Genomic DNA, 12,778 nt, shown 5'->3' on the forward strand with positions numbered 1-12,778 from the left:
AGCTGGGTGAACAAGCCTCATCTTCCACAGGCTCCTGGACCCCCTGCGGGCTGTTTCCACAGTGCCACAGAGCCTTTACTGCCAGGCTTTGGGGTGTCACCCCCATCTTGGCCTGGTGCTGGTCCCTGGCCTGTCTGGATGTTGGGGAGTGATGAGCTTTACTTCCTGTTTGCAGGATTTCAGCACGGTGCATGGAATGGGAGCTCCGCAGACCTTCAGGACGCCACAGAAGGGACAAGAGGTAGTTATTGGAAGAAGCTATAGGCTCCGTGTTTACTGGGCAGCTCAAAGGTGTGGCAACCGAGACTTTTAGGAACAAAGTCCCAGAAGAACCTGGCAACCAAAGAGTTCTGGATTAAGTAAAAATGTCCACTGACTCTGATTCAGAAGTCATCTGATTTTTTTTCCCTTTTTTGAGACAGGTTTTCTCTACATATCCCAGACTGTCCTGGAACTCGATTTATTGCGAGCCAAGCTGGCCTCGACCCTCAGAGCTCTGCTTGCCTCTGCAGCACGCCACCACCGGCCAGCAGTCACTTGATTAACATCGTTGTTTCATTTCCATTTAAAATTTTATTACTTGAAAACACTCCACAAAACAAACCAAGAAAACGTAAGACCTAAATGAACTCAGTGACAGATTATTAAGGGACTAGCTCTGCCCCCCGAAACCACCATACATTAAAAAATTTAAAAGAAATAGAAATGCCAAGTTCAAAAATATTTATCCAAAAAAGTAAGGCATCCACTTAAAAAAAAAGATAGTAATTCAAGGAGGGGGTGGGTAGAGGCTGAAGGAATGAGAAGAAATGGATGGAGGGATGGTCCTTGGTCCCCCAGAGGCCCCACAGCCTGCCTGGACTGCACTCTGAAGGGCCATAATCAGTCCAAACCTAGCCTTTCAGCAACTAGGGATCAGGTGAGCTGGGTGAGAAGTCAGGGGACCTGACGGGCCAGGAAAAGGCCCTGGGGTATTCCAGTTTAAGTAGATGGAATGGGGCATGGGGTCCTTGGCACAGCAGATATGGAGGCTGCCGGGACAAGGCAAACACTGTTACCTTCCCATAGGGCATAGGTCGCTAGCTCTCGTGGAAGGGACTTTTCTGAGTTCTCAAAGGGAGTGGCATTCTGTCATTGCCCTTCCATCTTGTCCCAAAAGGGATGTCAGGATGGTGGTGAGATCATTTGAGTTGGGGGAGGGGAGAGGAACCAGTCTTCAGAAAACACTCCCCCAGCAACAGGGTCTCCCCAGGGTGAGGGCTGAGCATCTCTGGGGAGGGGGAAGCACCCTTCCTTCCAGGGGAGGCATTTAACACCAAGTCTGTCCTGAAGGGTAGAACTAGGGAGCATTTTTAGGCTTAGTTCTTGGAGGGGAGATGACTTAAGGCTGGTTTGACTCTGAATCTCAGGCCTGAAGGGCTTGGGGATCCTTCCCGCCTGGTCCTTGAGCCAAGGTCCAGGGAAGAAAAAGCGCGAGGGTGGCCGGCAGTACTGTGGGTGAGAAGAGTGGCTGGGATGCTCAGGGGGGGCCAGTGGGGGTGGCTGAGTCGCTTTGCCCTTAAGAGAGAGATAGATATCTATTCGACTGAACGTAAGAAGCCTTTCTGGCTTCAGGGAGCTTTGGCACCACAAGGAGACAGGATGCAGAAGCAGGGGCAGGGGCAGGGGCAGGGGCAGGGGTAAGGCTTGGCTTCTGCAGTCTGAGCCTACCCCTATGTATTTCACAAGCTTGGCTTAGAGCTGGGGATAGGGTGGTCCTCCTTCTTGGTCCTTAGCTCAGTGGGGAAGTTTCTCAGCAGGGGGCCTAAGCTGGGCAGTGGAGTGAGTGGTAGGTACAGGGTCCCCGGTGAGTGAAGAGGCATTTTGGTCTCTCCAGAAGAAGTTGAGTGGTGACACTTGTGTTTGCTTTGCCTTCCCAGCAGCCCACTGTGCTGCCACCTCCTTCCCAATTGAAGCTTCACCTGGGCTCAGAACTAGGGAGAAGCAGCAGCAGTGAACCCGGGTTTCTTAGAGGCACCAGAAGGGCATGGGCCCAGGAGGAAGAGTCCTGCAGGGTACCCACGGCACCTCTAGTCTCCTCTAATCCTTGGAGTGCCTGCAGGCCCTGGTGCACTGACCTTGACCATGGGCCTTGGGACTGGAAGTGGGTTCTTTGGGTACAAAGGTCAGTGTCTTTGTTTAGAACGTGTCACTGTGGACACCCAGGACTTGGCCCTGCCTGACAGTATAGGTGTGTGTGTGTGTGTGTGTGTTAGGGGGACATAGGCAGGGATGCAGGGCAGAGAGGATGAAGTGGGGAGTGGTCAGTTAAAGGGACGACAGTCCTCAGGGCTAGGGCTGTTCCTCTGAGTCCTGGTCCTTGACAGGAGTAGGCTGGAAGATGGGCTTCTGCTGTTCCTCCATGTCATCGGTTGCTTCCCCTGCCCCCGAGTCCCCATCCACCTGGGGATACACGACCACACACATCTTCTGACTCACTAGGGTTAGTGACTCTGTGGAAAGGAACAATACAGAAACCAGGTCAGTGCCTGTACGGAGCTGGCAGGCTGCCTCAGGTCTGTCTGTGGATGCCAGCGGGTCTTCTCTCCTTAGAGGTCTGAATGAGGAGCCCTGTGGACTCAATTGAAGGTAGGGCTCCCCCATTAGTCTGCTCTGTGTCTACCCAAGAGGCCCTCTTTCTAGCCACTACTTACCAATGAAGTCATTGAAACACTTTGGTTTTTGTTGCCAGTAGACACCCAGAAAATAGACAGGTACTCCCGTCAGCATGATAGCCAGGCCAATACCGCATACCACTGGCTCCGACCACAGGCTGAAGATCAGCAGGAAGGCCCAGAACAGCAGATATATGATGGGAAACAGCAGATTGATCTGTGGGACAGAAGTACTGTGAGTTATGTGGCTCTCAGAGGCTTTAGGATGAGGGCACCTTCTCTCTTCTTCATCCTCCTCCTTGAGGGCAATGGCTGAGCTTCACTCAGCTCTGTGTCCCACACTTCGGGCTCTTATAGGTGCTCTATCAACAGACAGATGCTGGTGAAATCGGGCAGTGGGGCAGGGAAGTAAGGGCCCCTCCCAGGTGAGGTCAGATAAGACCTCATGACTCATTTAAGTGCCTGTGGCAGTCAGAGAAGCCCAGGGGACTGAGAAGCAGGTAAGCACGTTAGTGTACACTTGCTAGAGGTCCTGGAGGGGGAGCAAAGAAACGACCTGGGTCTGTTATGGCTCCTGTCTTCACATATACTTCCAGGCCAGGCCTCACCTGGATGCACCAAATGGGTCTCAAGTTAGAATGGGTCTCCCTCCGTTAAAATGAATACAAGCAGACAGAAGGAGATTCACTTTGGGACAGAGACATAATGTAACGAACTCTGATACTGGAGGGCCGGGCCCACCCAGGGTGTAAGATTTAAGAGTGAGGTAAGGAAATAACTGTCTCATGCACACGTGGCCAAGAGCCACAATGACTCAAAAATCTGCCCCGCCCTGGATGCAGCAGAGGAAGGGAGGGGCTCCGAAGCAGGTCCTCTCACCTTGATGGGGCGGGGGATGTCGGGCTTCTTCCAGCGAAGGACTATCTGCCCTGCAACTGTTACCCCGTAGAAGAGGTAGTTGATGAAGCCCACGTAGTTGATGAGTGTGTACATGTCACTGGTGACCAGCATCAGCAGTGTGGAGAGGCACTGGAGAAGTGAGAATGAGGTGAGAAGTTAGGGGATGGTCTGCCCCTCCAGGCCAGGCGGGCTAGTTTATAGTGGACATCTCAAGATAGGGACTTCACAGCCACCTTGAGTAGCCTAGGACGGCCTATACCTTTATTGCCAGGAGCATCTCTCTGGCTTTTTTGAGACAAGGTCTTTCTCTGTAGCCCTGGTTGTCTTAGAACTTGCTCTGTAAGCCAGACTGGCCTCAAATTTAGAGAGATCTACCTGCCTCTGCCTCCTGAGTGTTGGGATTAAAGGCATGTGCCACCACGTCTGGCTCAAAGTAATTTGCAATGTTTTATCCATGATTCAGAAGGAAAAGAAAATTCAAAAAACGTAATGAGGACAAGTTATTGGGTCTTCCTTTACTCCCTAGAGCAGTGGTTTGCAATCTTCCTAACGTTGTCCCCCTTTAATACAGTTCCTCAGGTGGTGGTGACCCCCCTCAACCATAAAATTATTTTCATTGCTACTTCATAACTGTAGTTTTGCTACTGTTATGGATTGTAATGCAAATGTCTGATTACAGGAGATCTAATAAGCGACCCCGTGGAGGTCGCCGCCCATGGCTGAAGGTTGCTGCTCTAAATGCTTCTGTTCTTTTTACACCATTTCTTCCCCATTCAAAGTGGCCTTTCCCCCATCGTCAATTCAAGAGTTTTCCCCTGTCTGTGACTTTTCTTATCACGTGTGCCCTGAACTAGGTTTATTTCGATGGCCCCTTCCAAGAGGCTGACAGGGTCCTGGGCAGGAAGTGGTGGAAGGGGAGAAGGGTGAGCGTGTGCACGACCAGATCAAGCTGAGGCTCAGCGCTGTACCCTTGTGGTAGCAGGTGCCAGTGAAGCCTGGGACAGAGACATGTTTTTGGGAGACTGTGGTATCCCAAGTCTTTTCAGTCTGACTCCATAGGAGAGGAGAGGGAAAATGAGCCAGCCTGAGAGCTGTGGGTGTTTAAGATCTTCTCTAATTATATTCCCCGACCTTCACAAAGCATTGCAACGGCCACACGTGCTATCTCAGCCGGGGCCTACTGCAATGCAGAGCTAGACCAGAAGGGGGACAGGTGTGTGTGTGTGTGTGTGCAGATGGTGTGAGTCCCAACCCAGGCTAGCCACAAGGCGTGGGAAGGATCTGCAGCAGCAGCAGGGGGCCTTACTGTGAAGAGCAGCGCTGGGATTGGGGTGCAGCGCTTCACATGGATCATGGCCAGCACGCTGGGAAGGTGGCCTTCTCTGGCTCCAGCAAAGAACAGCCTGGCGAGGAGAAAAGTAGGTCAGCCTGGGATAGCCTGTGGACCACTAAGCCGAGGCTCTCATTCACGCCCACCTTTCGCCCCCATGCTAGCACCCTCCACGAGCCGAGACCTGCCTTTGTGTGCGCACTTTCCGGACCATTAGCCACAGGGCCCATGTTCCCAAACGCAGGCACAGGCAGACTAGAGGCAGCCAAGAGCTAGGTGGACGGAGCCTGGGCATGTGGAGACTGAGCGTGTGAGCTGGCTGGCTCCCTCCGAGTCACTCCCCTGTTTCAAGGCTCCAGGAATGGCTTCTCTGCCTGCTTTTTTTAGTTTCAGCTCTTTGAGACCCATTCTCATACAGCCTTTGTGGCCCGGAACGTCTCTGTAGCCAAGACAGGCCTGGCATCCCTGACCCTCCTGCCTCCATTTTCTAAATGTTGGAATTAAAGTTTGTCCCTTTATCTGGCCATATTTCTCCTTTAAATGAGAACCTTCTCACCCTTAAGGGCTATTGATTCCCCGGCACACAGCTCCGGGCTTCCCGTGCAATGCTTTAAAAACATCCTCATTCTATTCAGAGAGCAGCTGCTTCTGTGAGAGTGGAGAGGGGCGGTGGACTGGAAAAGGGCAGGTGGGAGCCTGTGAGAGCCGGTGGAAGACCTGAGGTATCTTCTTCGGTGTCCGGAACTGTCAACTTAGAGGTCACACTTAAACTTTGTGCACTCAAAGTTTGTACTCTCAGAACTACGCATTCTATTCCCAAGAAGACTTCTTAAAAACAAACAGAAACAACAGAGAGGTACTGAAAAGGACACACAAAGGCTCTGGCACTGAGTCAGACTGCCAATGACCCGAGTGTTTGAAATTATGAGACTGACTAAAAAAAATTAAGATTTATCTGTAAGATAGAAAATTATGAAGTAAAAAAAAATCAAGTTTTTTAAGATTTTATTTCACGTGTATGGGTGTTTGTCTGAAATGTATGTCTGTGCGCCATGCCGGTGGAGGCCAGAAGACGCAGTCAGATTGTTACAGATGGTTGAGCCGCCGTGTGGGTGCTAGGAGTTGAATCCGGGCCATCTCTTCAGCCCTTGAAATCATGTTTCAGAAGAGAATGATCATGTGAGAACGTCACGCAAAAATGCAGAATGCAAAACTGCGATCCTGAGCTGCACATGGGTGGCACAAGCCTGCGAACCTGGCACACCAAGCCTGAAGTGGGGGATTTCCAGTTTGAGGCTAGCCTTATATGAGCCCCTGTCTCACAGATGGGGACGGGGCTGGAGGGCTGGCTCTTTGGTTAAGAGCACTTGTTGTTCTTGCGGAGGACCTGAGTTAAACTCCCAGCACCCATATGGTGGCTCACAGCCACTTGGCAATTCCAGTTCCAGGGGACCTGACACCCTCTTCTGACTCTGTGGGTTCCAGGCATGCACACAGTGCACAGTCATACAGTCAGGCAAAAGTCACATACATTAAAAGGTAATTTTTTTCTTTTTTATTTCACTTTATCTTATGTGCATTGGGGAACTACAGGCAGCTATGACTACCATGTGTGTGCTGGGAATTGAACTCGGGTCCTCTGGAAGAGCAGCCATTGCTCTTAACCACTGAGCCATCTCTCCAGGCCTAAAAGGTAATTTTAAGAACAAAATCTAAACAATGGGAGGGGGATTATATACCCTTAGGAGGGGAAGGAAATAGTGGATATGACTCAGAGAGACAGAGACATAGACTCACAGAGAGCAACATTAAAGCAGCCCTTCCCGCTCTCTCTTTATGCCTCTTCCAGACAGAACAAAACAAGACAACCGGCCACCAAAACCCACCTGTAACTGCCCCCAGTCCTTCACATGACAGCACTCCAACCTGTTCTCTTTAAAAGTTTCGATCTCAGTTATTTTCCTATTTGTTTGTGTGCATGCTCTCTACGGCATACGTGTGGAGGTCAAATGGCAGCTTGTGAAAGTCAGCTCTCCCCTTCCACCCTGTGAGTTGGGCTCCCGGGGTCAAACTCAGGTCCCCAGGCTGAGACCTGCTGAGTCTCCGACTTTTACTTTTCTCTAGGGCAAGTGGCCCCCAATGGGTGACAGGAAGGTGACAGTGTGCTGGTACACAGGCTTTGGCTACATGTGGCTCAGACTCTTGGCCTTCTTGATTTAGCCTCCTGAGGGCTGAGGTCAGAGGTGTGTGCCACCACTCCTGGTACAGACCACTGCCATTCCGTGCTTTGCATACAGGGTTGAGTGGTGCCAACAGTGGCAGCTCAGAAGTACGGGAGCTGACTGCGACTCCAAGCACCCATAAGCAGTTGTCACCACGAACTATTCAGGCCAGCTTCTCTAATTTCATGCAAACACATGCAGCCCTTCCCTTTTCCCATGCTACAGTCTTTTCCAGCCAGCAGAGTCTCGTGCACTAGATTGAACTTAGGGGGCGCTATGAGTTACATCATGCATGTGCCCCAGCTCTCATTCGTGTCCTCCTCCACATACAGCCAGGAGCAACTGTCCAGGTCTACCAGCCCCATGTTGGGTTCATAAGCTAGGGAATGATGGAGAGTATGGTGGGTGCGTTCACGCGCGCGCGCGCACACACACACACACACACACACACACACTGCTTGCTCAGCAAGGATTATCCAAGTCAAACTGAGACACAAAAGAATGAAAGAGAGGAGGGAGGGAAGAAGGAGAGAAGGAAAGTAGTAGGTGAGCAGAGGTGGCCTGGGAAGGGAGGCTACATCTTTGGCATCTCCTGCATGTACACACAACTATGCTGCATGCATGCAGACCACTGTGTGGCCTGCCTGAGGGACGAACCCCAAACTAAAGAGACTGTAGCCAGCCACTGTCCTCCAACAGATCCCAGGGAGCCTCAGGGGTCACTGCTCTTCCACTGCTCGCCCTCTGCTAGGGCCTCCCGGTGGCCACGGCGCCTGTGTAACATGCACACGAGGTTGCTAGGGGTGAGTGTGCGCCTTCCGCAGGCACAGGTGATACCCACACTCTGGATCCTGAAAACCTGGAAGTCTGTCATCTCACAGGAACTTCTCTGGGATGTGACAGGGGGCTTGACAAACAGCTGAGCCCAGAGTTATCTTGGGAATTAGGACTGTGCTCCGAGGACATAGGACCCTATGGGCCACACTAATGGTGACCCTTTCACATCTGTACCCCCAGAAGTCCATTCTAGAGATGGAAAAAAGGACATAAAGGAGGGCCTGGCCCCTGGATAGGCAGAGGCAAGGCTCCAGGGTCCACTCATGTTTCTGGCTTCCCAAGGAATTTTGGGTTGGGGTTGTAGCTATTGGCTTTCATTGAAAAAGTTTCCTTTCTGCTCTTCCCTACACAGCCTTGTGGCCTCTTGAGTAGGGAGCAGTCCTGCATCCTTAGAACACTCAGAAGGATCTCATCCCATGTGGAGTCTGACTCCAGACATTCATGGGAGGCCAGATCCAGAGGCTTCAAAGCTTGGTCCCTTTTAAAGAAGGGTTTCTTTCTGGACAGTGGTAGCCTGCATCTAGACAAGGGGGAACAGGGACTCTAGGAACGTAGTCAAGATACTGTCCTGCTGCCAAAGCAAGGTGGGCAGCCACCTGGACCCCACACAGGTCACCTGTGAGCAGCAGACCCCCTCAGCACACACACTGACATGCGTACTCCTGCAAAGCCACCACTCAGGAGGTAGCACAGAACCCTGCTGACAGAAAAGTCCATTAAATACACACAGAACAATGGACACAGAAAAGTGGCCCAGAAATGTTCTGGGCAAGCACTAACCGGGAGGAGGTGAAGAGTGAGCCATTGACGCCTCCAAATGTGGACAGGGCAACAGAGATGGGCATGATCCAGGCCATGACCCCCAGAAGCTTCTCTCCAAAAGTCTGGGAAAGAAAACAGGAAGTGAATGGCAAGAAAGAGGTAAGATCCCTGTCCCAGCTTGCTCCTCACTTTCCGAGTCTCCCATCTACCCTGCTGATCCTCTCTGAGAGCCAGGGACAGCTACACATCAGGAACACATGCTGTGGGCTAATAGCTGAGGGGCCAGGGTATGGCGGTGATAACAGTAATGAACTAACTCTCAGCCTCCATTACAAATGAAGAAATTGAGGCACTTAGTGATCCTACACAGGGGCAATGGAGGGGCCGAGATTGGAAGCCAGGTGCTGAAAGTCCAGTGTGTGCACTATGGATTCTCTGTAGACGGAGATACACTTATGAATCAGATCTGGATTCAAATCCTAGTACCACCTTGAACAGGCTTAAAACATGCATGTGTGTGCGTGCCCATGCATGCAAATGTACAGGCACGCACACGCACATTGTGGATCAAGTGCAGGATCTGGCTTGTGCTAGGCAAGTGTTCCACCACTGAGATAATTCTCTCTCAGCCCCGGCTTTGTTAGTTTTGAGCCTCAGTTTCCCATCAGCGAAAGAAGGAACCCGAGGCAGAGTCTAAATTCACAGAAGCAGATTCTTCTGGTAGGAAAATAAAGACTGGCTAGTTTCTTTAGCTGAGAAAGAAGAGGCTGTGATTTGCAGGCACATCTTCATGTACATATACACATGTATATATACAGTTTAGGGGTCCAGCCTTCTCTGGAGTATCTGAGTCAGACGCATGGTATGAGCCTGGGAGGTGAGATCTAGAACAGATGTGTGGGGAGCTGCAGGATTTAGACGCTAGCAGCCACAGGGGACAGTGGAGCATCTTTATCTCCAATGATGAGGCAAGTGATGGGCGTGTGGTCTGAAGCTGGGTGAAGGGATAGCGTGGCTCCTAGGCCTACCTCAGATATCAGTTCTCTGTGAGCATAAATCTCTCTGGTTTCTGAATTATTTACTGGTGCATGTGCGCGCGCGTGTGTGTATGTGTGTATGTGTGTGTACACGCACACACATGTGTGCGGTGTTGGGGACAGAACATGGGACCACGCACATGCTAGGCATGTGCTGATGTACTGAATTACATTCTTGGCCCTTCAATACCCACTTTTCCCTGATGAGAGCCATCAGTCTGCATGATTCCCAGAGAAGGAAAGGACAGAGAGAATCAGTATGTCTTGGGCAAGCATCTGTCTCTGTGAAGAGCAGTCTGTCTCCTGATATAACCTGCATGCTTAGAGCACCCTAGAGCAGGAGTCAGTGACCTTGTTCTATAAAACATTAGATATTTCAATACCAAAAGTCACAACAGCTGTTTTGGCCAACCCAGCCATTGGTTTGCTCCTGGGCACTTAGGATACCCTGTCGGGGACACATGTAGATTTGACCCTGAGGTGGTGGGATGACTTCCAATGTCATGAGGCGCCGGATCAGGGAAGAGCGAGTGGGCTAAGTAGGCAGATCTACATCAGCGCTCTGGGTCTGGGACTCAGGACCATTTCTTACCACGGCGACTGCATTTGAGGCCAGCAGCTCCTGGGGGGACATTGCTGTGACATACGCGACATTGGCAAAGACATATACAAATGTGACCAGTGGGATGGAGATGAAGATGGCTCTGGGAAGGTTCCTGTAGAGGGAGAGGAGATGAGAGGGAAGCCCGGACTAGAGTGTGTTCTGCTAGGGGACCACAGGAGTCTAGACTTGCAGCTTCTTGCCTTTCCTCTCTCTGGCAGACAGGCTTTGACTCAGGTGGGGGCAGGATAATTTGGAGGAAATGGAACAGCTTAGGCTAGCTACTTATCACTTCTTATCACTCAGATCTGGACCATGCACCCTTTCTGCTGTCTTAAAACACAAGGCTGGGTCTGGCTCTGAACAGATACAATGCCAAGACTTCTCGGGACAGCTCCTTCCTCACACTGTATAGCTTTCTGACTTTCTTCTTCTTTTTTGGTTTTTCATATTTTTTTTAATATTTTTTTTTGTTTTTTTAAGTTTTTCGAGACAGGGTTTCTCTGTGGTTTTGGAGCCTGTCCTGGAACTAGCTCTTGTAGACCAGGCTGGTCTCGAACTCACAGAGATCCGCCTGCCTCTGCCTCCCGAGTGCTGGGATTAAAGGCGTGCGCCACCACCGCCCGGCCTTTTTTGGTTTTTCAAGACAGGGTTTCTTTGTGTAGTCCCAGCTGTCTTGGAACTCACTCTGTAGACCAGGCTGGCCTTGAACTCACTGAGATCCGCGTGCTTCTGCCTCCTACGTGCTGGGTGTGCGCCACCACCGCCTCACCCAGCTTTCTGATTCTCTACTTGCCCTGGGACAGTCATAGGTCCCTTTCTCTTTTCTTAGCAAAGTGGAGAGCAAGTGGTTCAAATTCCTGGGAAATAAACTGTTGCTTCCTGAAAGAGCAGGACACAGCCATGACGGGGCAAGACATGGATTTGTGTTCCCTTTCCCAGCGTAGGGCACTGTGTGGCCTAAGGGTCACCAGAAGACCTGGACGGATGCTTTGACTCACTTGTAAGGATCCACAAGTTCCTCAGTCACGTAATTAAGAAAATTCCAGCCTCCATAGGCAAAGGAGCCCTGGAGGAAAGCCAGAGCGATGAGGCCGATGTCAGGTTCTTGAAAATTCTCAAATGCATTCTTTGGCTCCAACCAAAAGAATTCTCCTGTGGATACAACAGGCAGGAGGCTACTCAGAGAGACGAGCCCAGACTCAGCAGCCCCTGGCCTCCTCATGCATTGGTTTGCCCTCCCCTGTGGGGATATGCCAGCTTCTTGTCTGCTCCTTAGTGAGCCCACTGTGTGAGAGAAGGAGAGCTAGGAGTAGTGGGGAGATCCAGGTCCAGAGCTTCTCAGGCCCCGGCACCTCAGAACCATGCGTCCAAACAAGGGTTCAGGTTCAAAGCACATCTCATAATATCCTTTATTGTTTTTATTTCATTTTTTTTTGAGACAGGGTTTCTCTGTAACTGTGCTGACTGTCCTGGAACTTGCTTTGTAGACCAGGTTGACCTTGTACTCAAAGATATCCTCCTGCCTCTGCCTCCCTAGTGTTGGGATGGTATGGGCCACCATGCCTGGCAGACTGTCCTTTTTTAAAAGGCAATTTTATTGGAAGGAAGGTTCATCTAAATGGGGAGGTTAGCATCAACGGCAGTCTTCTGATGACTTTCCTTGACATAAGATTTGCGTTTTTATGAAGAAAGCATAAGGAACAACTGTCAGTCAAATGCAAGCTCACACAGAACTCCAGCACCCTGTCAGTCCAGGCATGTTTTGCTTGCTTTGCGAATAGCCCATCACTTCCTAGGGGATATCTGATCTTCCGGGTCCTTCAGTAAAGAGCTTTTTTTTTTTTTATTTATTTTTTTTTTTTGAGACAGGGTTTCTCTGTAGCTTTGGAGCCTGTCCCGGAACTAGCTCTTGTAGACCAGGCTGGCCTGGAACTCCCAGAGATCCGCCTGCCTCTGGCTCCTGAGTGCTGGGATTAAAGGCGTGCGCCACCACCGCCCGGCCAGTAAAGAGCCTTTAAACTGCCTTCCCAGAATATACCACAGTTTCTGAATACTGTGGACCCTCAAAGAACTGGCATTGGGCTGGAGAGATGGCTTAGCAATTCAGAGCACTGGCTGGACCTGCACAGGGCCCTGGTTTGATTCCCCTGGGTTTGAGTATACACATATGCATACACATATGCACACACACACATGCACGCACGCACACACACATGCACAACACATGCACACACATGTGCACACACATACACACACACACACACACACACACACATACCATACCACAGATACCCATAGCTGCTGACTAAAAAGGGCTGGGATAAAACAGAGTAATTGGCTGTGTTATTTAGACATCTGCAGCTCAGCATTAGGACAGGAAATGAGGAGCTTTGTGTGAGCAGGAGAAAGAACTGAGATCGGGTTAGGAAGAA

The 12,778-nt window shown here is 50.8% G+C and overlaps 1 protein-coding gene across 1 annotated transcript in view; it reads right to left on the reverse strand.

Moving 5' to 3' along the window:
• Positions 1-564: 564 nt before the first annotated feature.
• Positions 565-12,778, reverse strand: part of Slc7a8 (solute carrier family 7 member 8) — a 57,613-nt gene continuing 45,399 nt past the window's right edge. Inside the window, exons 5-11 of the mRNA XM_041634136.1 lie at positions 11,345-11,498; positions 10,335-10,458; positions 8,724-8,827; positions 4,861-4,957; positions 3,534-3,683; positions 2,694-2,871; positions 565-2,492 (exon numbers count right to left, since the gene is read on the reverse strand). Coding sequence (XP_041490070.1) covers positions 2,332-2,492; positions 2,694-2,871; positions 3,534-3,683; positions 4,861-4,957; positions 8,724-8,827; positions 10,335-10,458; positions 11,345-11,498 — 968 coding nt within the window. The 3' untranslated portion in view covers positions 565-2,331. The remainder of the gene's footprint in view (positions 2,493-2,693; positions 2,872-3,533; positions 3,684-4,860; positions 4,958-8,723; positions 8,828-10,334; positions 10,459-11,344; positions 11,499-12,778) is intronic.

The sequence above is a fragment of the Microtus oregoni genome, unplaced genomic scaffold (genome assembly GCF_018167655.1).
Source record: "Microtus oregoni isolate MIOR12 unplaced genomic scaffold, Mior012 000045F_ref0000178, whole genome shotgun sequence".
NCBI classification, from domain to species: Eukaryota; Metazoa; Chordata; class Mammalia; order Rodentia; family Cricetidae; genus Microtus; species Microtus oregoni.